Source organism: Rhinoderma darwinii, chromosome 1 (genome assembly GCF_050947455.1).
Source record: "Rhinoderma darwinii isolate aRhiDar2 chromosome 1, aRhiDar2.hap1, whole genome shotgun sequence".
NCBI lineage: Eukaryota > Metazoa > Chordata > Amphibia > Anura > Rhinodermatidae > Rhinoderma > Rhinoderma darwinii.
In genome coordinates this window covers 498,298,971-498,323,079 of record NC_134687.1, presented here as the reverse complement: position 1 = coordinate 498,323,079, position 24,109 = coordinate 498,298,971, and the positions used below count along the sequence as shown (strand labels likewise).

General features: G+C 41.8%; 1 protein-coding gene across 1 annotated transcript in view; it reads left to right on the top strand.

The window, feature by feature from the left end:
- Window positions 1-24,109, top strand: part of ADAMTS19 (ADAM metallopeptidase with thrombospondin type 1 motif 19) — a 310,868-nt gene that overhangs the window by 203,302 nt on the left and 83,457 nt on the right. Inside the window, exon 16 of the mRNA XM_075854793.1 lies at window positions 1,737-1,817. Coding sequence (XP_075710908.1) covers window positions 1,737-1,817 — 81 coding nt within the window. The remainder of the gene's footprint in view (window positions 1-1,736; window positions 1,818-24,109) is intronic.

The following is a 24,109-nucleotide window of genomic DNA, read 5'->3' as shown; positions in this document are numbered from 1 at the left end:
ACCTAGGTTATATCAGAAATCAAAATCTCACAAACATCTCTAATGCTGCCAAATACTTTATAATACAACACAACAGATCAGTCTCCACATTTAAATGCTATGCAATAGAGGGAGTAACCACTCCTATCCGAGGAGGTGACATCAAACATAACATCCTAGCAAGAGAAGCATACTGGATTTATACATTAAAAACTAGATTTCCTAGGGGTCTAAATCTTAGAAAGGAACTTATGTTCCACTATTAGCCATAGGACACTAGAGGATTTCTCTAAATCAATGTTATCCAGACTATTGGAAATTGTTTATACGAAAATCCAACACCTAACATCTTATATCTCCTTACATATTACATGAAATAAAACCAATTTTTGTATAGGAGACTGGGTTTGCAATGATAAAGAAAAAGGTTACCATTATCCATGGGTCCTTTCAATACTAATTTCCTCATTCTCACTATTTCTGATAAAAATGCGCATTAATACACATCCACTCTGTACATTTGTCATGCTATCACTATCTCTGACGTACTAATTAAGGCATTGTATACACATGACTATTCGTTCTATTGTCAAGTCCAGCCATCGAATTGTTTTTAAATCTATATTTACTGTAATTCACAAAATTACATTGCACAGCTCCATGTATGTTTTTACTATTAAGATATGAGTATGTATTCACCACGAGGCTTGTATCTGATATTCAGTGATGATAAATTTTTTCATTTGTTTCACAGTTACCGCAGCTAGTACAGTTTAACAGCTATCATGTTCCAACAACAATTAAATTCAATTACCTTGTATCTGCGGTATATATCTTCATAGTCCTGGATATTGTATGTTTCCTATTGTATCCATTTTTGCATTCCAGCACGAACACGCTGGACCGCAATCCATTCCACCTGTGATCACTGGATATAAGCCTCAAGGTAGCATTATTCCTCTATTAACAAGCCATGAGGAAGGATGTGGTACACGTCTGAAACGCGTAGGCAACATTCAGAGTATATATCCTTGTAACTGGAAGCTATTTCCCGTTTTAAAGATTTCGGAATAAAATTGAAACTGAGTTTTCATTTTAACTTCACCGCTCTGGATCATTATTTTCCTTTCTTTCCTGCTTCACTACCGTGTGCCGTCACGGCGATCCTGGCGCAGCCCGTGGTTGAAACCTGCTAAATGGTGAGCTGGAGGATTCCTCCCAAAATTTCTTCTAACTTGTGTCTTGTTGCTGTGCACAGTCTAGCCATGGTAGACCTGTGACTTGAAACTGTCTTCCACAATCTCACCTTTGTAGCAGAGTTTGACTGTTCCTTACTAAGTTTTAAGCCTTCTACACAGCTGTTTCTGTTACAGTTAATGACTGTGTTTCAACTTACAAATGAAAATGATGATTATTATCACCTGTTTGGAATAATTGGTTAATCATACACCTGACTATAATCCTACAAAATCCATGACTTTCTGCAAGTGTACCTCGAAGAATTGAATCTGTTTTGAAGGCAAAGGGTGGTAACACCAAATATTGATTTGATTTAGATTTCTCTTCTGTTCATTCACTTTGTATTTTGTTAATTGATAAAAAAAAACTATTACTTGTATTTTTGAAATCATTCTTACTTTGCAGCATTTTTGCACAACTGCAAAAAACTTTTTCACAGTACTGTATATTTGGCATAAAGGAAAGATGCATAAAGATTATAATATCTCTAAATCTCATCATTCTCCTGTAACGTGCAGGTTATGTGGAGGCACTGGTGATACCAGCAGGAGCAAGAAGAATAAAAGTGGTAGAGGAAACTCCAGCACACAGTTATCTAGGTAGGTGCTACCATATTAACTGTGATGAATAACTATTCCTAATAACTCTGCTGTAACTATTAAGGTATGTGCACACGATAACGACCATTACGGCTGAAATTACGGAGCTGTTTTCAGGAGAAAACAACTCCGTAATTTCAGACGTAATTGCTCGTACTCGCATTATGCGAGGCGTCTTTAACGGCCGTAATTTGGAGCTGTTCTTCATTGGATTCAATGAAAAACGGCTCAAATTACGTCCAAAGAAGTGTCATGCACTTCTTTGACGAGGCAGTCATTTTACGCATCGTCTTTTGACAGCGATGAGTAAAATGACAGGTCGTCGGCACAGTACATCGGCAAACCCATCCAAATGAATGGGCAGATGTTTGCCGACGTATTGGAGCCGTATTTTCAGGCGTAAATCGAGGCATAATACGCCTCGTTTAAGCCTGAAAATAGGTTGTGTGAACCCAGCCTTAGGCCTCATGCACACGACTGTAAAAAAAAAACGTGGCATGTTCCATCTATGCTGTATTATGAAGCTATTCTCTAATAGCAGGATTGCTTATAAGGGAAAATATTTCCCTCATATGACACTCCCTCATACACTGTATCTCCCTCATACAGGCATGGTACGGAGGAAAACAGTTTCCCTGTTGATTTTCAAAGAGAAAATAACTTAAGATTTTTATATGTGTAAATGAATATGTATTTTTCTATGAAAATTTGGACATTTCCATAATAATAAATAAACCTTCATAACTGTAGCAAAATTACATGTAAAACGCATATTTGCAGCCATTTTTTTGGGCAACTGTGATGCAGTTCTGAACTGTACCCTAAGAGTCCCATCTAAATTATTTGTTGATAATGCTTGAACGGAGCTGCCTCGCTATTCACTCCAGGCTACATACACACGCTGCAGAAAATAAGTTTTGACTCGTTTTTCTGCATGTTTTCATGCTGCGGATTTTGGTGAAATTTTCCTCTGCTTTAGGCAGATAAAATTCGCAAGCAGAAACGCAAGATAAATTGACATGCTATGGATTCTAAAAAACGCACCACAGGTCAATTTTAGTCCTGAAAATTACATGACGAGAAGTATCATCCACTTCTCTTCACAACGCCCAGCTTCTGGCAGTGCAGATCTTTGACGTCACTTACAGGTCCTGCATCGTGTCAGACGAGCGAGGACACATCGGCACCTGAGGCTACAGTTGATTCTGCAGCAGCATCGGCTTTTGCAGGTAAGTCGATGTAGCTACTTACCTGCAAACGCTGATGCAGCTGCAGAATCAACTGTAGCCTCTGGTGCCGATGTGTCCTCACTCGTCTGACACGATGCAGGACCTGTGAGTGACGTCACAGCGTGATCTGGCAGAAGCTGGGCGTTCTGAAGAGAAGTGGATGATACTTCTCATCAGAACGCCCAGCTAGTAAAAGTATTAAAAACGCCCCGATGTACGCACATAATACACGCCCACTTGGACTTTTACTTTTAAACACACCCACTTGGACTTTTGCAAGCCTCATTTGCATAACTACAAAAATAGTCATAACTGGGCCAAAAATTCTCGTTTTTTAAAAATAAAAACTTTACTGTAATCTACATTGCAGCGCCTATCTGCTGCAATAGCAGATAGGGGTTGCAAAATCTGGTGACAGAGCCTCTTTAAGGCTCAGAGCCCATTTTTCAAATCTGACATATTTCACTTTATGTGGTAATAATGTCGGAATGCTTAAACCTACCCAAGCGATTCTGAGATTGTTTTCTCGTGACACATTGGGCTTCATGTTCGTGTTAAAATTTGGTCGATATATTCAGTGTTTATTGGTGAAAAATTTCAAAATTTAGAGAAAATTTTGAAAAAATTGCATTTTTCAGAATTTAAATGCATCTGCTTGTAAAACAGACGGTTATACCACCCAAAATAGTTACTAGTTCACATTTCCCATATGTCTACTTTAGATTGGCATCGTTTTTTGAACATTCTTTTATTTTTCTTGGACGTTACAAGGCTTAGAACATAAACAGCAATTTCTCATATTTTTAAGAAAATTTCAAAAGCCTTTTTTTTAAGGTACCTCTTGAGTTCTGAAGTGGCTTTGTGGGGCCTATGTATTAGAAACCCTGATAAAACACCCCATTTTAAAAACTAGACCCCTCAAAGTATTCAAAACAGCATTTAGAAAGTTTTTTAACCCTTCAGGCATTTCACAGGAATTAAAGCAAAGTGGAGGTGAAATTTGCAAATTTCATTTTTCTTGCAGAATTTCAATTGTATTCATTTTTTTTTCTGTAACACAGAATGTTTTACCAGACAAACACTACTAAATACGTATTGTCCAGATTCTGCCGTTTTTAGAAATGTCCCACATGTGGCCCTACTGCGCTCGTAAACTAAAACACAAGCCCTAGAAGCAAAGAAGCACCTAGTGCATTTTGAGTCCTCTTTTTTATTAGAATATATTTTAGGCAGCATGCCAGGTTTGAAGAGGTGTTGAGGTGCCAAAACAGTAGGAATCCCCCAATAGTGACCCCATTTTGGAAACTACACCCCTCAAGGAATTCATTTAGGGTTGTTGTTACCATTTTGACCGCACAGTTTTTTCACAGCACGTATTTGAATTGGGCTGTGAAATGAAAAAAATTTAATTTTTTCCAATAAAATGTCATTTGTGATCAAAATTTCTTATTTTCACAGGGAACAAAATACCCCATTTTGTTGCCAAATTTGTCCTTAGTGTGGCAATACCCCATTTGTGGTGATAAACTGCCGTTTGGGCCCATGGGAGGGCTCAGAAGGAAAGGAGCGCTATATGTTTGTTGGAGTCCAGATTTTGTTGGATTGGTTTTCGGGTGCCATGTCGCATTTGCAGAGCCTCAGAGGTATCAAAGGAATGGAAACGCACCAAAAGTGACCCCATTTTGGAGACTACACCCCTCAAGGAATTAATTTATGGTTGTTGTTAGCATTTTGAGCACACAGTTTTTTCACAGCACCTATTTCAATTGGGCTGTGACATTAAAAAAATGTCATTTTTTCCAATAAGACGTAATTTTTTACCAAAATTTCTTATTTTCACAGGGAACAAAATACTCAATTTTGTTTCCCAATTTCTCCTGAGTGCATCAATACCCCATTTGTGGCAATAAACTGCCGTTTGGGCCCATGGGAGGCCTCAGAAGGGAAGGAGCGCTGTGTGTTCTTTGGAGTACAGATTTTGCTGGTTTGGTTTTCGGCTGCCATGTCACATTTGCAGAGCCCCAGAGGTATCAAAGCAATGGAAACCCACCAGAAGTGACCCCATTTTGGAAACTACACACCTCAAGGAATTCATTTATGGGTAATGTGACCATTTAGACTCCATAGTTTCTTCACAGAACTTATTTGAATTGGGCTGGGAATTAAAAAAATATATTTTTTTCCAATAATATGTCATTTTAGCTCAAAAATTCTTATTTTCACAAGAAATAAAATACTCCATTTTGTTTCCCAATTTGTCCTGAGTGCGGCAATACCCCATTTGTGGTGATAAACTGCCGTTTGGGCCCATGGGAGGGCTCAGAAGGAAAGGAGCGCTGTGTGTTCTTTGGAGTCCAGATTTTGCTGGATTGGTTTTCGGGTGCCATGTCGCATTTGCAGAGCCCCAGAGGTATCAAAGCAATAGAAACCAACCACAAATGACCCCATTTTGGAAACTACACACCTCAAGGAATTCATTTATGGGTGTTGTGACCATTTTGACCCCATAGTTTTTTCACAGAACTTATTTGAATTGGGCTGGGAATGAAAACAAAAAAGTTTTGGCTGAAAATTTCTTATTTTCACAAGAAACAAAATACCCCATTCTGTTGCGCAATTTGTTCTGAGTGCCGCAATACCCCATTTGTTGTGATAAACTGCCGTTTGGGCCCATGGGAGGGCTCAGAAGGAAAGGACCACCATTTGGCCTACTGTGGATTTTCTAGTGCGAAGTCATGTATGCAGAAGCCCCTGAGGTACCAGTACAGTTGAAACCCGCAGGAAGTGACCCCGTTTTAAAAACTACACCCTTAAGGCATTCATCTAGAGGTGTAGTGAGCATTTTGACCGGAGACCTACACCCCATAAACTGTAATGTGGGTTCTCCCGGGTATGGCAATACCCTACATGTGGCTGTTATCAGCTGCCTGGACACACAGCAGGGCTCAGAGGGGAAAGACGAGGGGGGATAAGCTGTGTGGAGTGCATCAGGGTAAGTAAAATTGGGGTAAATTATAAACCAAGGGATGTACGATAAATTTTAAAACACTCTTTCATACAGAGCTCTAGTTATTCGGGACACGTGTCACATTGATATATTGTGTCATCCATTATCGCCCTCTTATAGCAGACTTTGCACCTCTTTTGACTTTTTCCCTTCTTGCCAGTTTGGGGAACTTCTCCTGGAAAGTGTTGCCCTGGTGCGTGTGGCCTCGCTTCCAGAAGTACTGGGTGCCCCCCCTTCTTGGTCCCTAAAGATTAGGTTCTTGATAATCACCTCTTGAAATTCCAGGAAAGTTCCCGTCTGGCCTGCACATCGACGTAGCACGTACGCATTGTACAAAGCCATCTGTATGATGTGCACGGCCAGCTTCTTATACCACACCGCATAGCGCTGTAGGGCTTCAGGGCTTGATCTTACAAGTCCATCCCTCCCATGTACCTATTGTAGTCCAGGATGCAGTCTGGTTTGGGGGTGGCCTTTCCTTCATATATCCTAAACCTGTATGTATACCCTGATGCACTCTCACAGCTTATACATCTTCACGCCATACCTTGCCCCCTCTTACTCGGCAGGTACTCGCGGAATTGAACCCTCCCTTTAAAATGTACCAGGGACTCATCAATAGAAATACACTTCTCGGGGTGTATGCTTGGGAAAACCGGGCACTGGAACGGTCTAATAGGGGTCTCCGTTTATACAAACGGTCAAAACTGGGGTCATCTCGGGGTGGGCACGGCTCATTATCAGTATAATGTAAGAAGCGAAGTATTGCCTCATTTATTTATTTTTTTAGGTTCCAGTTCAGTTCTGAAGTTGCTTTGAGGGGCCCATATATTAGAAACCCCTATGAAATACCCCATTTTAGAAACTAGACCCCTCAAAGTATTCACAACAGCATTTAGAAAGTTTATGAACCCTTTAGGTGTTTCACAAAAAAGTAGAGCAAAGTAGAAGTGAAATTTACATATTTTTTTTTTGTCAGAAAATCCTCTTTATACCATTTTTTTTTATAACACAAAAGGATTTATCAGTGAAACGCAAATTAATACGTATTGCCCAGATTCTGCAGTTTTTAGAAATATCCCACATGTGGCCCTAGTGCGGTAATGGACTGAAACACCGGCCTTAGAAGCAAAGGCGCACCTAGTGGATTTTGAGGCCTCTTTTTTATTAGGCACCATGTCCGGTTTGAAGAGGTCTTGTGGTGCCAAAACATTGGGAACCCCCCAAAAGTGACCCCAATTTGGAAACTAGACCCCTTGAGGAATCCATTGTAGTTTTCTTGGGGTGCATGCGGCTTTTTGATTAGATTTTAATTCTATTTTTAGGTGGCGTGGTGACTAAAAAACAGCAATACTACTATTGTTTTTTTTTTCGTTTTTTTTTACAGCGTTCACCGTGCGCTATAAATGACATATTCACTTTATTCTGCAGGGCGATACGATTACGGCGATACCAGATGTTTATATTTTTTTTTTATGTCTTATGCCGTTTGCACAATAAAATACGTTTTGTAAACAATCATTTACTTTTTGTGTTACCTTATTCTAAGAGCCATAACGTTTTTATTTTTCAATCAATAAAGCCGTGCGAGGACTTATTTTTTGCGTAACGAACTGTAGTTTCGATCAGTACCATTTTTAGGTACATGCGACTTTTTGATCTCTTTTTATTCCATTTTTTGGGAGGTGAAGTGACCAAAGAATTGTGATTGTGGTACGGTTTATTATTATTTTATTTTACGGCGTTCACCGTGCGGGATAAATAATGAAATAATTTTGTAGATCAGGCCGTTACGGACGCGGCGATACCAATTATGTATAGTTTATTTGTTTGTTTATATATTTTTATTAATAATAAAGGACTGATAAGGGAAAAGGGGGGATTTTTACTTTTATTACTTTTAAATCTTTTATTTTCTTATTTTTACACATCTTTTTTTAACTTTTTTTTTACTTTATTACTTTGTCCCACTAGGGGACATGAGGGCAGGAGGCCCTGATCGCTATTCTAATACACTGCACTACATGCGTAGTGCAGTGTATTAGAACTGTCAGCTACTCACTGACAGCAAGCATAGTGGGTCCTGACGTTGTCAGGACCCACTAGGCTTCCGTCTATGGCATAGCCGGACGCCATTGTTTGGTGTCCGGTTGCCATAGTCACCATCGCCGGCCGCTATCGCGTAGCAGGCCGGCGATGGCAGCTTAACCCCTAAAAAGCCGCGATCTCTATACAACGCGGCTTTTAAGGGGTTAATCAGCGGTGACACAGCGATCGGTCCCCGCTGTAAGAGCTGTGACAGCTGCTGAACAAGACAGCAGCGTCACAGCTCCTGTATGTGTCTGGAGGACGGACTAAACGGCCGTTACTCCCGAGACGTACTATTACGTCATGGAGCGCGAACGATACAGCTGCCATGACGTAATAGTACGTCAAGGAGCGGGAAGGGATTAAGCTGCGGATTTGCTGCACGCAAATCCGCGCTGCAAAACCGCACGTAATACGAATCATGTGCATTGACCCTCATAGGTAGGGTCAGAGGTTTGGGAAGAACAGGGACCTCACTGTTTACCGTGTATTTGTTTGTGACAGAATTACAGGCCCTTTACCTGCTCTTCCCTGTTGTCTGGCTTTGTTTGCCATGGACCCCTTGGTAGTGTTAACAGAGCAAATGCAGGGTCTCACCCAATTGGTGCAGGATCTGGCCCAGAGAGTCTACCAGCAGGAACATGCCCCGCAGGTGGCCGCCCCTGTGTTACCCGTGGCAGCCTACCCTCCCGCACCTGTGCTGGAACCCCAAATCCAGTTACCCAATCGTTTTTCTGGCGATCCAAATTTTTTTTTGCATCTTTTTGTGAGAGCTGCATGCTTTATTTTCAGTTACGGCCCCATTCTTCTGGCTCTGAGTCTCAACATGTGGGGATCATCATATCCCGTCTGCTGGGGGACCCCCAGGATTGGGCATTTTCCTTATCTCCCACTTGTCCCCAACGCTCCTGTGTCAATGCTTTATTTTCCGCCCTGGGACATCTCTATGATGAACCCGACAGGACAGCGTATGCTGAAACTCAGTTAGGGGGACTTTGTCAGGGTAAGAGGCCGGTAGAGGAGTACTGCTCTGAGTTTAGGAAGTGGTCAGTGGAATCTACCTGGGGTGACTCAGCCCTGAAGTACCACTTCAGGTTAGGACTGACTGACGCCCTGAAAGACCTGCTAGTAGGTTACCCCCCCCCCCCGACCCATAGATCAGCTCATGAATCTCGCTGCCTGTCTCGACCGACGCATCCGGGAGCGTCAACCGGAATGGTCCACTCCTCCTACTCCAGTCGCTCCTCATAGATCTCGAGCTGTCCCAGTGCCATCTTCTTCAGCTGACTGCCAGGAGGAACAGATGGAGATAGGGATCACAGGAGATCCGAAAGTTCGCAGTAATTTCCGCCGCAAAAATGCTTTATGCTTCTACTGTGGAGATGCGGACCATCTACTCAGCGCCTGTCCCAAATTTAAAAAGAAGACTCCGGAAAACTTCCGCGCCTAAGTGGTCATCGGGGAGGTCACTTAGGCGCACAGGTATTTCCCGTTTGTTTTAATAAGGTCTTGTTGCCAGCCCAGGTGTTATTTTTGGGCAAGACTGGGATAGGTTCTGTGTTTGTGGACTCAGGGTCCGTTGCCAATTTTTTTCCCACAGATATGCTTTGTCGATTGGTTTACCCTCTATTGTTTTGTCTGTTCCTATTCCCCTGGTAGGGGTAGACTCCTCCCCATTAGCTTGCGGGCACGTTTTCCAGTCTACCCCTGTGTTTTGTTTGAAGATTGGTTCAATTCACTTTGAGGAATGTACTATGTTTGTCCTTAATGGGCTACCCACCGAGATTTTATTAGGTGTTCCCTGGTTGCTCAAGCATAACCCCATCTTTGATTGGGTGACGGGGGAACTTGTTACTTGGGGTAAGAAGTGTTTGTCATCTTGTATGTCCACCTTAAGGGTCAGTCTCGTTGAGGAGGGGAACACTCTTCCTGAATTTATTCAAGACTTCAGTGATGTCTTTTCTAAAAAACCTCATCGAGTACACGATTGCGCAATCGACCTGGTACCTGGAGCCAAGCTCCCCAAAGGTAGAATCTTTAATCTATCTTGCCCTGAGCATGAAGCTATGAGGGAGTATATCCACGAGAGCCTGGCCAAGGGGTACATCCGCCCCTCCTCATCACCTGTAGGTGCTGGTTTCTTCTTTGTGGGGAAGAAAGACGGGGGGCTCTGACCCTGTATCGACTACCGTCAGCTTAACAATATTACCATAAAGAACCAACACCCACTTCCACTCATCTCCGATCTCTTTAATCAGGTTCTGTTGGCCCCAATGATTCTCTAAGTTTGACCTGCGGGGGCCTATAACCTGATTAGAGTTCGTAAGGGGGATGAGTGGAAGACTGACTTTAACACCCCCGAAGGGCACTTTGAGTACCTGGTGATGCCCTTCGGTCTATGTAATGCACTAGCTGTGTTCCAGACTTTCGTAAATGATATTTTTAGAGACTATCTGGGGCTCTTCTTGGTGGTATACTTGGAAGACATTTTGGTGTTTTCCAAAGACTGGGACTTGCACGTCAAACACGTCAGGACTGTCCTCCACATTCTCAGGGAAAATAATTTGTTCGCTAAATTTGAAAATGTTTTTTTTGGTACTTAAGAGATGCCTTTCTTGGGACACATCCTTACCCCTGAGGATTTCCGCAGGGATCCTGCCATAGTGCAGGCTGTATCTGAATGGGTCCGGCCTGCTTCCCTGAAAGCCCTCCAAAGATTTTTAGGGTTCACAAATTACTACAGACGTTTTATCCCCAAAAAATTCAGTAATTGCCAAACCCCTTACCGACCTCACCCGCAAAGGTGCGGATCTCCTCCAATAGTCTCTGGAGGCGGTCCGAGCCTTCGAGCTCCTTAAGGGGTGCTTTTCCTCCGCCCCAATACTAATCCAAACAGATCAAACTCAACCCTTTATTGTGGAGGTGGATGCTTCTGAGATGGGTGTGGGAGCAGTATTGTCTCAGGGTCCCACTTCTCACACTCACCTCCGACCCTGTGCCTTCTTTTCCCGTAAGTTCTCTCCCACTTAGCAAAATTCCGATGTGGGTAATCGGGAACTGCTGGCCATCAAATGGGCTTTGGAGGAATGGCACCATTTTCTCGAAGGGGCAAGACATTGGGTCACGGTCCTCACTGACCATAAAAGTTTGGTCTTTTTAGAATCAGCCAGGAGACTCAACCCTACACAGGCTGGATGGACTCTATTTTTTTTACCAGGTTCAATTTTGTTGTTACCTACAGGCCTGTTTCAAAGAATATTAAAGCAGATGCTCTGTCCCATAGTTTTCTGGCCACCCCTCCTCCTGAGACCAAACCCGAAGGAGTATTGCTTCCTGGTGCAGTAGTGGCAATGGTAGACTCTGACCTGACCACAGAGGTCTCGGCCAGCCAGGACCGAAGCCCTTTCTGAGAGAAAACTGTTTGTACCCTTACACCTCCGGCTGAGGCTCCTCCAGAAGTGTCATGACTCAGTCCTGTCAGGTCACCCAGGCATCTCTGGTACCAGGGACCTTGTCACCCATGGTTTCTGGTGGCCAGGGCTGCTACGGGATGTCCGAGCTTACGTGGTCTCATGTGAGACCTGCGCCGGGTCTAAAACTCCCAGATCCCGACCTGCAGGCTTGCTGTGTCCTTTGCCGGTGCCCCAAGGACCCTGAACCCATCTAGTTATGGATTTTATCACCGATCTCCCTTCGTCCCAGGGCAGGTCGGTGATCTGGGTAGTGGTAGACCGGTTTAGTAAAATGGCCCACTTCATTCCCCTGAAGAAATTGTCCAATGCTAAAGAGCTAGTTAACCTCTTTATTAAACATATTTTACGTTTGCACAGGGTACCTGTTGACATCGTCTCTGACAGGGGGGTCCAATTTGTATCATTGTTTTGGAGGGTGTTCTGCAAGCAGTTAGGACTAGACTTGTCCTTTTCATCGGCCTTCCATCCAGAAACTAATGGCCAGACTGAGAGAACCAATCAGGCTCTGGAACATTATCTCAGATGCTTCATGGCCCAACGCTCAGGATAAATGCTTTAGGTTTTTGGCGCTTGCGGAATTTGCCCTCAATAGTAACATCAGCACATCGTCAGGAGTCTTTGCTAATTATGGTTTTAATCCCAGGTTTTCTTCATTTTCCCTATGTGTATCAGATAACCCTGAAGTGGAGCTTCTCACTGGGAACTTGAGGGTCATCTGGGACCAAGTCCAGAGTAATCTCAGGGCAGCCCAGGACCATCAGCGGCTTCAAGCCAATAAAAGGCGTTCGGCCAATCCTGATTTCATGGTGGGAGATCGGGTTTGGTAATCTTCCAAGACCCTCCGCCTGAGGGTACCCTCCAGAAAGTTCACCCCAGGTACATCAGTCCATATGAGGTCAAGGACAGGATCAACCCGGTCTCCTTCCGCTTAAAATTGCCCCCCTCCTTCTGCACCCATGATGTGTTTCATTCCTCCCTTCTGAAGAGATTTGTTCCCCCCATCCTTCCCATAGGGAAACCTCCCGTCCCAGTATTGACACCCGAGGGACAGGAGTTTGAGGTGACCAGGTTGCTGGACAGTAGAAAGGTTCATGGGTCTATCCAGTACCTAGTCCATTGGAAATGATATGGTCCTGAGGAGAGGACTTGGGTCCCAGTCCGAGATATCCACGCTCAGACCCTTATAAAAAACTTTCTGAAAAAATTTCCGAAAAAACCTGGTTCGGGGATGGGGGGTCCAGTGGCCCCTCGTAAAAGGGGGGGGTACTGTTGCATTATCTATAGAGAGCACTGTAGCATTACCTACAGAGGGCACTGTGGCATTATCTACAGAGGGCACTGTGGCATTATCTACAGAGGGCACTGTGGCAGTATCTACAGAGGGCACTGTGGCATTATCTACAGAGGGCACTGTGGCATTATCTACAGAGGGCACTGTGGCCGTATCTATAGAGGGCACTGTGGCATTATCTACAGAGGGCACTGTGGCATTATCTACAGAGGGCTCTGTGGCAGTATCTACAGAGGGCACTGTGGCAGTATCTACAGAGGGCACTGTGGCAATATCTACTGAGGGCACTGTGGCATTATCTACAGAGGGCACTGTGGCAGTATACAGAGGGCACTGTGGCAGTATCTACAGAGGGCACTGTGGCAGTATCTATAGAGGGCTCTGTGGCACGATCTAAAAAGGGGTTGCCTAATTTTGACATTTGTGTGTCTGCCAAACGCTGCCAACTGAGCTGCCGGACTGCATTTAGCGACACTTAAACTGTAAAACTGGATTGTTGAAATAAGCACGTACAGAACTCTCGCAAATTTCCGGTAAGTTTAAACCTAGCGATATTACTATAGTAATGTAGTATTATTAATATTATTATTATTATAGTAATGTAGTGTTATAGTAATTCAAATAACTAATTAATTAACAATAATTTTGTAATGTATCAAATTTGAAACTAATGCGGCCCGTCAACGTCACATTTTTCCTATATGTGGCCCACTTACCCGGCCGAGTTTGAGACCCCTGATATATAGATATATGTGAATGCATTATATTCAAGTCCCGTAATGGAACAAGAAAATAATGTGAAAAAAATGTAAATAAAGTTTTCAGTTATTAAAAACTGAATAGCTTATTTTATGCATTAATAAACCTTAATGTATATTAAACACTTACTTATACAGTATGTACCAAAATTGTGCCAAAAAATACAACTTGAAAAAGACAAGGTCTCATTTAGCTACATCTATACAAAATGAAAATAAAAAGTAATGGCTGATAGAAGGTGGCAATAGCAAAAGTCTGAGGCTGCACCACTGAGAGATTGTAATTTGTGTCAGGAGCAAGATGATGTCATCGAGTACTTGTATGGATTCATTTAAGCTTACTTGTGCATACAGGACTTCCTCTATTCAAGCGATGTAGGATATACTGTAAGTATTGACATAATTTAATGTGAATTCAAATCACCATTTATGTCATGGTGACCCTGTGATTGCAAAAAATACCAGTGACATGTTCAGTATTTCCTGGATCTACTAAAGCACTGAATCTGTCTGTAACTGAACACCTATTGGTTGAGATTTGCCCTTGTAACAGATGTGGATGTTTTTAAGAAAGAACAAACAAAATTAACAAATTAGAAAAACAAAATAAAACTTAACCCCTTCCGCCTGCTTGCATTCTGGGCCCTAATGACCAAGCCATTTTTTACGTTTTCCATCGTCACATTCAAAGAGCTATAACTTTTTTATTTTTGCGTCTACATAGCTGTATAAGGGCTCGTTTTTTTGTGGGACGACTTGTAGTTTTTATTGGTACCATTTTTGGAGTAGATGCGACTTTTTGATCACTTTTTTTTAAGTCAGGATTCACAGAAAACAGCAATTGTTCCATTGTTTTTTGTTTGTTTTTTACGGCGTTCACCGTACGGGTTAAATAATGTAAAAGCTTTATAGTCGGGGTCGTTACGGACGCAGCGATGCTAAATATGTGTGACTTTTTTCCTTTATTTTGTTTTTTATAATAGTAAACCATTTTGTAAGGGGAAAAAGTGGTTTTTAATATTTTTTTTTCACATTTTTTTTATTAACTTTAATGTCAAATCACATTTCTGATAATAAAAGTGAAAAACTGACAGGCAAGTTAAAGTGTATGTTCACAAATGCCAGAAGTCTAGCAAGCAAAATGGGGGAGCTGGAGGCCTTGATACTGGAAGAAAATATAGATATAGTTGGTGTTGCTGAAACATGGCTGGACTCTTCACATGACTGGGCTGTAAATCTACAGGGTTTTACACTTTTTCGTAAAGACAGGACAAATAGGAAAGGTGGTGGTGTATGTCTGTATGTGAGAAGTGATATGAAGGCGAGTGTGAAAGAGACAATAGTGGGTGAAGACTGTGAGGAGGTTGAAACCTTGTGGGTGGAACTAGAAAGGGAGGTAAACACTGAAAAAATTACTTTTGGTGTAATCTATAGACCCCCCAATATAACTGAGGAGATGGAAGGTCAGATATATAAACAGATGGAGCGGGCTGCACAGGCGGGTACTGTAGTGATAATGGGAGATTTTAATTTCCGGGATATTAATTGGTGTCATGGTTCGGCTTCAACTGCAAAGGGGAGACATTTCCTCAACCTGTTGCAGGAAAATTTTATGGGCCAGTTTGTGGAAGACCCGACTAGAGGTGAAGCTCTGTTGGATCTGGTCATTTCTAATAATGCAGATCTTGTTGGGAATGTCAATGTTCGTGAAAACCTCGGTAACAGTGATCATAATATAGTTATATTTTACCTATACTGTAAAAAACAAACGCAGGCTGGGAGGGCAAAAACATTTAATTTTAAGAAAGCCAATTTCCCCAGGATGAGGGCTGCAATTCAGGATATAGACTGGGAAGAACTAATGTCAAATAATGGAACAAATGATAAATGGGAGATTTTCAAATCTACTTTGAGTTATTATAGTGCAAAATTTATTCCTACAGGTAATAAGTATAAACGACTCAAATTAAACCCCACATGGCTTACACCTTCTGTGAAAGGGGCAATACATGACAAAAAAAGGGCATTTAAAAAATACAAATCTGAGGGTACAGCTGTAGCCTTTGTAAAATATAAAGAGCTTAATAAAATCTGTAAAAATGTAATAAAATTAGCAAAAATACAAAATGAAAGGCAGGTGGCCAAGGATAGTAAAACAAATCCTAAAAAATTCTTCAAGCATATAAATGCAAAAAAGCCAAGGTCTGAACATGTAGGACCCCTAGATAATGGTAATGGGGAGTTGATCACAGGGGATCAAGAGAAGGCAGAGTTACTAAATGGGTTCTTTAGCTCTGTATATACAACAGAAGAAAGAGCAGCTGATGTAGCCGGTGCCAGTGCTGTTAATATATCAGTTGATATACTGAATTGGATGAATGTAGAGATGGTCCAAGCTAAATTAAATAAAATAAATGTGCACAAGGCTCCGGGACCAGATGGGTTACACCCTAGAATTCTTAAAGAGCTTAGTTCAGTTATTTCTGTCCCCCTTTTCATAATATTCAGAGAATCTCTAGTGACAGGTATAGTGCCAAGGGACTGGCGCAGGGCAAATGTGGTGCCTATTTTCAAAAAGGGCTCTAGGTCTTCCCCGGGTAATTATAGACCAGTAAGCTTAACATCCATCGTGGGGAAAATGTTTGAGGGGCTATTGAGGGACTATATACAGGATTATGTGACAATAAATAGCATTATAAGTGACAGCCAGCACGGTTTTACTAAGGACAGAAGTTGTCAAACTAACCTAATCTGTTTTTATGAAGAGGTGAGCAGAAGTCTAGACAGAGGGGCCGCTGTGGATTTAGTGTTTTTGGACTTTGCAAAGGCATTTGACACTGTCCCCCATAGACGCCTAATGGGTAAATTAAGGACTATAGGTTTAGAAAATATAGTTTGTAATTGGATTGAGAATTGGCTCAAGGACCGTATCCAGAGGGTTGTGGTCAATGATTCCTTCTCTGAATGGTCCCCGGTTATAAGTGGTGTACCCCAGGGTTCAGTGCTGGGACCACTATTATTCAACTTATTTATTAATGATATAGAGGAAGGGATTAATAGCACTATTTCTATTTTTGCAGATGACACCAAGCTATGTAATAAAGTTCAGACTATGGAAGATGTTCATGAATTACAGGCAGATTTAAACAAACTAAGTGTTTGGGCGTCCACTTGGCAAATGAAGTTTAATGTAGATAAATGTAAAGTTATGCATCTTGGTACCAACAACCTGCATGCATCATATGTCCTAGGGGGCGCTACACTGGCGGATTCACTTGTTGAGAAGGATCTGGGTGTACTTGTAAATCATAAACTCAATAACAGCATGCAGTGTCAATCAGCTGCTTCAAAGGCCAGCAGGATATTGTCGTGTATTAAAAGAGGCATGGACTCGCGGGACAGGGATGTAATAATGCCACTTTACAAAGCATTAGTGAGGCCTCATCTAGAATATGCAGTTCAGTTCTGGGCTCCAGTTCATAGAAAGGATGCCCTGGAGTTGGAAAAAATACAAAGAAGAGCAACGAAGCTAATAAGGGGCATGGAGAATTTAAGTTATGAGGAAAGATTGAAAGAATTAAACCTATTTAGCCTTGAAAAAAGACGACTAAGGGGGGACATGATTAACTTATATAAATATATTAATGGCACATACAAAAAATATGGTGAAATCCTGTTCCTTGTAAAACCCCCTCAAAAAACAAGGGGGCACTCCCTCCGTCTGGAGAAAAAAAGGTTCAAGCTGCAGAGGCGACAAGGCTTCTTTACAGTGAGAACTGTGAATTTATGGAATAGCCTACCGCAGGAGCTGGTCACAGCAGGGACAGTAGATGGCTTTAAAAAAGGGTTAGATAATTTCCTAGAACAAAAAAATATTAGCTCCTATGTGTAGAAATTTTTCCTTCCCTTTTCCCTTCCCTTGGTTGAACTTGATGGACATGTGTCTTTTTTCAGCCGTACTAACTAACTATGTAACTAATTCAACTTTTTTTTTTACTTGTCCTACTAGGGGACTTTAATTTGCATTGCAGTGTATTACTGCCTATCCGTTTAAAACGGACAGGCATCTGCTAGGACATGCCTCTGGCCTGACCTAGCAGGCATTCACTACAGGCAGACCTGGGGGCCTTTATTAGGCCCCACGGCTGCCATCGGATACACAGACACTCGGCGATCTTATCTGAGGGGTTAAACGGGTGAGATCGATACTAATATCAATCTCACACATTTGAGTAGGGATGTCCCCAGCCCTCAGCTACCTCTGGCAGCTGAGAGCAGGGAGATTTAACGGCTCCCTGATCTGTTTATTTATCCTGATGCAGCTCCGTGAAATGGCTACTGCATCAGAATAAAGCCCACTAATGACCGCCGTGAAAAAAGGCTAATCGGCGGTCATTAAGGGGTCAAAGTGTCAATTCAAATGTGTAAATTAATATAGTCACGCACAAACCATCTTATAATATATTACAATATATTCTTATTAATAATAATATTAAATAATATTGTGCAGCACTTATAGGGGTTTTCCACGAGTTGAAAAATTAGCCTGACAGTAGAAAATGTGATAAAATAAAAAAATAACCAATACGAATCTGTCAAACCCCCGGCAACTCCAGTGCCATAGCTCCAGGGGTCACCTTCAGTCTTTATTTACTTTGCTGCGGCGATGACGTGCCGTACGTGATGCTTGCATGTACCACTGAGGACAGTGATTGGCTGCAGCGGTCACGTGGATATAGGTGATGTCATCACTGCAGAACAAGTAAAGAAAGACCACCGAAGCGGCAACGCTGGAGCGGCAAAGTATTAGACAGGTAAGTATTGTTTATTTTTTTTAAATTGCCGCACATTGATTTGTCTATCTATAAACGGGCTAGAGCTTTGACCAATCATGTTCAATAATGCACAGAAGTAAATGTGAGGTATAAGCCAGGCATGTGTCAGCATGCCAGATGCTTAAAGGGGTTGAATACATCATCCCTGTGTAATTATTTGTGTGTGTGTGACAGTGCTGGGAGCTGGGTGACTGTAATTAGAGCAGGGAATGACCCTGTGAACATAAAGGGGCGTGGCAGTATGCAAATAGCTGACATGCTGTGGAGGGAGGAGGGGGATGTCTCCTCAGATGCAGCAAGGGATCATGGGTATGGTGGGTTACAAGACAGGGAAACAGCCAGGACGAGAAGCAAGGGATGTAAACAAACAGAAAGAGGAGCAGTGATGATGGAGATCAAAAAGAAATTGATTAGAAGGTTAGTTGGGGTTTTTAGGGAAGGCAAACTAAGGCTCGGGGACACATTTTTGAGAAAAAAAAATTTTCCTGGCCAACCGCTTTAACTAAATATTCTAAGCGGGTTGGATGGGGCAGAGCCTCTTCTGTATATTCATGAGAAATCACTTTAACCTGTTAGTGACCGCCCATAGTGTTTTGACGGCGGCCACTAACGGGCTTTATTCCGATGCAATAGCCTTTTTACGGCGCTGCATCGGAATAAATAAACAGAGCAGGCAGCCGTTAACCCCTTCAGGACTGAGCCTGTTTTGGCCTTCAGGACAAAGCCGATTTTTCAAATCGGACATGTGTCACTTTATGTGGTAATAACTCCGGAATGCTTTTGCCTATCCAAGTGATTCTGAGATTGTTTTCTCGTGACATATTGTACTTTATGTTAGTGAAAAAATTTGGTCGATAAATTCAATATTTATTTGTAAAAAAACACCAGGATTTAGAGAAAATTAGCAAAAATTTGCATTTTTCTAAATTTAAATGCATCTACTTGTAAAACAGATAGTAATACCACACAAAATAGTTACTAGTTTATATTTCCCATATGTCTACTTTATATTTGCATCGTTTTTTGAACATTCTTTTATTTTTCTAGGACGTTACAAGGCTTAGTACTTTAGCAGCAATTTCTCATATTTTCAAGAAAATTTCAAAAGCCTATTTTTTCAGGGAACAGTTCAGTACTGAAGTGGCTTTGAGGGCCTTATATATTAGAAAGTCCCCATTAATCACCGCATTTTGAAAACTGCACCCCTCAAAGTATTCAAAACAGCATTCAGAAAGTGTTTTAACCCTTTAGGCGTTTCACAGGAATGAAAGCAAAGTAGAGGTGAAATTTACAAATTTCATGTTTTTTTTTCCGAAAATTAATTTGTAATACATTTTTTCTGTACCACAGAAGGTTTTACCCAAGAAATTCAACTCAATATTTATTGCCCAGATTCTGCAGTTTTTAGAACTATCCCACATGTGGTCCTAGTGCGGTAATGGACTGAAACACAGGCCTCAGAAGCAAAGGAGCACCTAGTGGATTTTGGTGCCTCCTTTTTTTAGAATATATTTTAGGCACCATGTCAGGTTTGAATAGGTCTTGTGGTACCAAAACAGTAAAGACCCCCCAAAAGTGACCCCATTTTGGAAACTATACCCCTCAAGGAATTTATCTATGGGTATAGATAGCATTTTGAACACACAGTTTTTTTGCTAAATTTATTTGAATTAGTATGTGAAGATGAAAATCTACTTTTTTTGTGAAAAAACGTAAAAATGTAAAATTTTTACAAGGAATAAAGTAGAAAAAACACCCCAACATATGTAAAGCAATTTCTTACGATTATAGCAATACCCCATATGTGGTAATAAACTGCTGTTTGGACCCACAGCAAGGCTCAGAAGAGAAGGAGCACCATTTGGATTTTGGATTTCTGATTTTGCTGGAATAGTTTTCAGTGCCACGTCACGTTTGCAATGCACTGGAGGGATGAAAACCGTGGAAACCCCCTAATAGTGACCCCATTTTGGAAACTACACCCCTCAAGGAATTTTTCTAGGGGTAAAGTTAGCATTTTGACCCCACAGTTGTTTTGCTGAAGTCATTGGAATTAGTCTGTAAAGGTAAAAATCAACTTTTTTTCTGTAAGGCTGGGTTCACACGTGGCGGAATTTCACTTAAATTCCGCTGCGGACACTCCGCAGCGTTAATCCGCAGCGGTGCCGTTTGTCCATTGACTTACACTTTAATTTAGCAGTGTTCGTTTAGACGAGGCGTAAAATTCCGCTGCGGAGCATAGGCTGCGGAGCGGAATTTGGTGTCCGCAGCATGCTCTGTCTGTTGCGGAGCAGTGGCGGACTCATGGCGGAATTTCTCCATTGACTTCAATGGAGAGTCAAAATTCCGCAATGAAGTCTGCAGATCTTATGTGTGCTGCGGAGCGTATTGGTTTTACTACCATGACATTTCTTCATTCTGGCTGGACCTATGTATTTCTAGGTCTACAGCCAGACTGAGGAAGTCAATGGGGCTCCCGTAATGACGGGAGCGTTGCTAGGAGACGTCTGTAAATAGTCACTGTCCAGGGTGCTGAAAGAGTTAAGCGATCGGCAGTAACTGTTTCTGCACCCGGGACAGTGACTACCGATCTCAATATACATGTATCTGTAAAAAAACATATAAGTTCATACTTACCGAGAACTCCCTGCGTCTGTCTCCAGTCCGGCCTCCCAGGATGACGTTTCAGTGTAAGTGACGGCTGCAGCCAATCACAGGCCAAGCACAGGCTGCAGCGGTCACATGGACTGGCGCGTCATCCAGGGAGGTCGGGCTGGATGCCGAAAGAGGGACGCGTCACCAAGACAACGGCCGGTAAGTATGAAAATCGTTTACTTTCACTAGGGAAAGTGCTGTCCCTTCTCTCTATCCTGCACTGATAGGGAGAAGGGAAGCACTTTTCCCGCAGTCCGCAGCAGCTAGTCCGCATCAATGTACTGCACATTTTGTGCAGATCCGCAGCAGAATCTGCAACGCAGATTCTGTGCGGCATTGATGCGGACAGTTGCGGAGGAAATCCGCCACGTGTGGTCATGCCCTAAGAACTCAGAAATGTTTAATATTTACAAGGAATAAATGAGAAAAAGCACCCCAACATTTGTAAAACTATTTCTCCTGATTACGTAAATACCCCATATGTGGTAATAAACTGCTGTTTGGACCCACACCGGGGCTTAGAAGGGAAGGGGCACCATTTGGCTTTTGGAGCTCAAATTTAGCTGGAATAGTTTTTGGGTGTCATGTCGAATTTTCAAAGCCCCTGAGAGACCGAAACAGTGGAAGCCCCCCAAAAGTAACCCCATTTGGGAAACTATACCACTTAAGGAATCTATCTAGGGGTATAGTGAGCATTTAGGCCCCACACGTCTTTTGCAGAAATTATTAGAATTAGACCGTGAAAATTAATATCCACATTATTTCCACTAAAATGTTGCATTTTTTCAATTTGACAAAGGATAAAGGAGAAAATGCACTCCAACATTTGTGAAGCAATTTCTCCCGAGTACGGAAATACCCCACATGTGGTCATAAATGTTTTTTCATTGGAAAATAATTAACCCTTTCCGGACTGATCCATGTTTTGCTTTTTCTTTTTAGTTTTTCCTCCCCGCTTTCCGAGAGCCACAACTTCTTTATTTTGCCGTCAATAGAGTGGTGTGGGGGCTTATTTTTTTGCGGGACGAGCTGTAGTTTTTATTGGTACCATTTTTTGGTACATAAGACTTTTTGAGCACTTTTTATTACATTTTTTGGTAGAGTGAAGGTGACCAAAAAACAGGGATTTTGCCATTTAAAATTCTTTATTTTTCACGGCGTTCACCGTGCGAGTTCAATAATGGCATATTGTAATAGCTTGGACTTTTACGGATGCAGCGATACCAATTTTGTATATTTACATTACTTTAGAGAAAAAATATGAAAAGGGTTTATTTTTGGACTTTAAATATTTATTTAATTTTTTCCACTAATAATAACTATTTACTTTTGTTTTTACATATTTTATTAGTCCCCATAGGAGACTTGAACCAGCAATCGTTAGATCACTGGTAGAATACACTGCAATACTAATGTATTGCAGTATATTGTCATTTTTACATGATCCTGTAACAGCGCGATCGCTGTTTCTGTCCGTTAGTCCCGGGTGTCAGCTGTAATAAACAGCTGACACCCGCAGCATATGGCACGGGCTCAGCGCGTGAGACGCTCCATATATCACCCCCTACACCACGACATGTTATTAAGTCATGATGCGCAAAGGGTTTAATGCGCAGCCGATGCTGGAAAGTGAAAATTACCATTTTCCACTGATGTGCCATTTTAGTGCACTATATGTTGTGCCCAGTTTGTGCCACAAATACCACAAATAAAATATTAACCGGGTTCTCCCGGGTATGGCGATGCCATATCGGTGGACGTAAATGGCTGTTTGGGCACGCTGTAGGGCTCAGAAGGGAGGGAGCGGCATTTGGCTTTTGGAGCGCAGATTTTGCTAGGTAGTAGCTCTGGCATTTTGCTGGTATTTCAGTTTATAATGTGGGGGCATATGTAGGCTGGGCAGAGTACATCAGGGGCATAATAAGAGGGTATAATAAAGGGGTAAATAAATAATAATCCGCAGATATGTGGCCAGTGTTGCACTTATATTATAAATGGCGCCCAATCTTATCCGCTTTTGGAACGCTCTGCACATTTTGCATCGCCATAATCTGGGAGCCGGAACTTTTTTTATTTTTTCACCACCGTAGCTGCGTGAGGGCTTATTTGTTGCGGGACAATCTGTAATTTTCATTGGTACCATTTTGGGGTACATGCGATTTTGTTGATCACTTTTTATTCCATTTTTCGGCAAGCATGGTGACAAAAACCATCAATTCTGACAATGATTTTTATTTATTTTTTACAGCGTTTACCCTGGGCTATAAATGACCATTATATTTTATTCTGCGGGTTGGTCCGATTACGGCGATACCATAAGTATATAGGTTTTTTTATGTTTTGCAGCGTTTTTTGTGTCACCATATTCTGAGAGCCATAAGTTTTTTATTTTTCAGTCAAAAAAGCTGTGTAAGGGCTTGTTTTTTGGCGTACATGCGACTTTTTGATCACTTTTTATTGTATATTTTGGGAGGGGTGGTGACCAAAAAATAGTGATTCTCGCTTTGTTTTTCATTTATTTTTTTTGCGGTGTTCACCGTGCGGGAAAAATAATATTATAGTTTTATAGTTGGGGTTGTTACGAACGCGGTGATACCAAATATGTGTACTTTTTTTTACGTGTTCATTTTTTTTCCTATAATAAAAGACTTATTATAGGAAAAAAAGCAGTTCATGTTTATATCACTTATAACTTTTATTTTTACACTTTTTTTTAAAACATTTTTATTCTTTTTTTTACTTGTCCCACTAGGGGACACTCAGACTTGCAGCTCTGATCGCTGCTGGAATACATTACACTACACACGTAGTGTAATGCATTCCAACTGTCATTGTGACGTGACAGTAACACTGACATGAAGCCTACGACGACCACCCTCGGGGTGGTCCTCATAGGCTTCTGTACATGGCAACCCGGAAGCCATTGTCTGGCGTCCGGTTGCCATGGGTACGATCG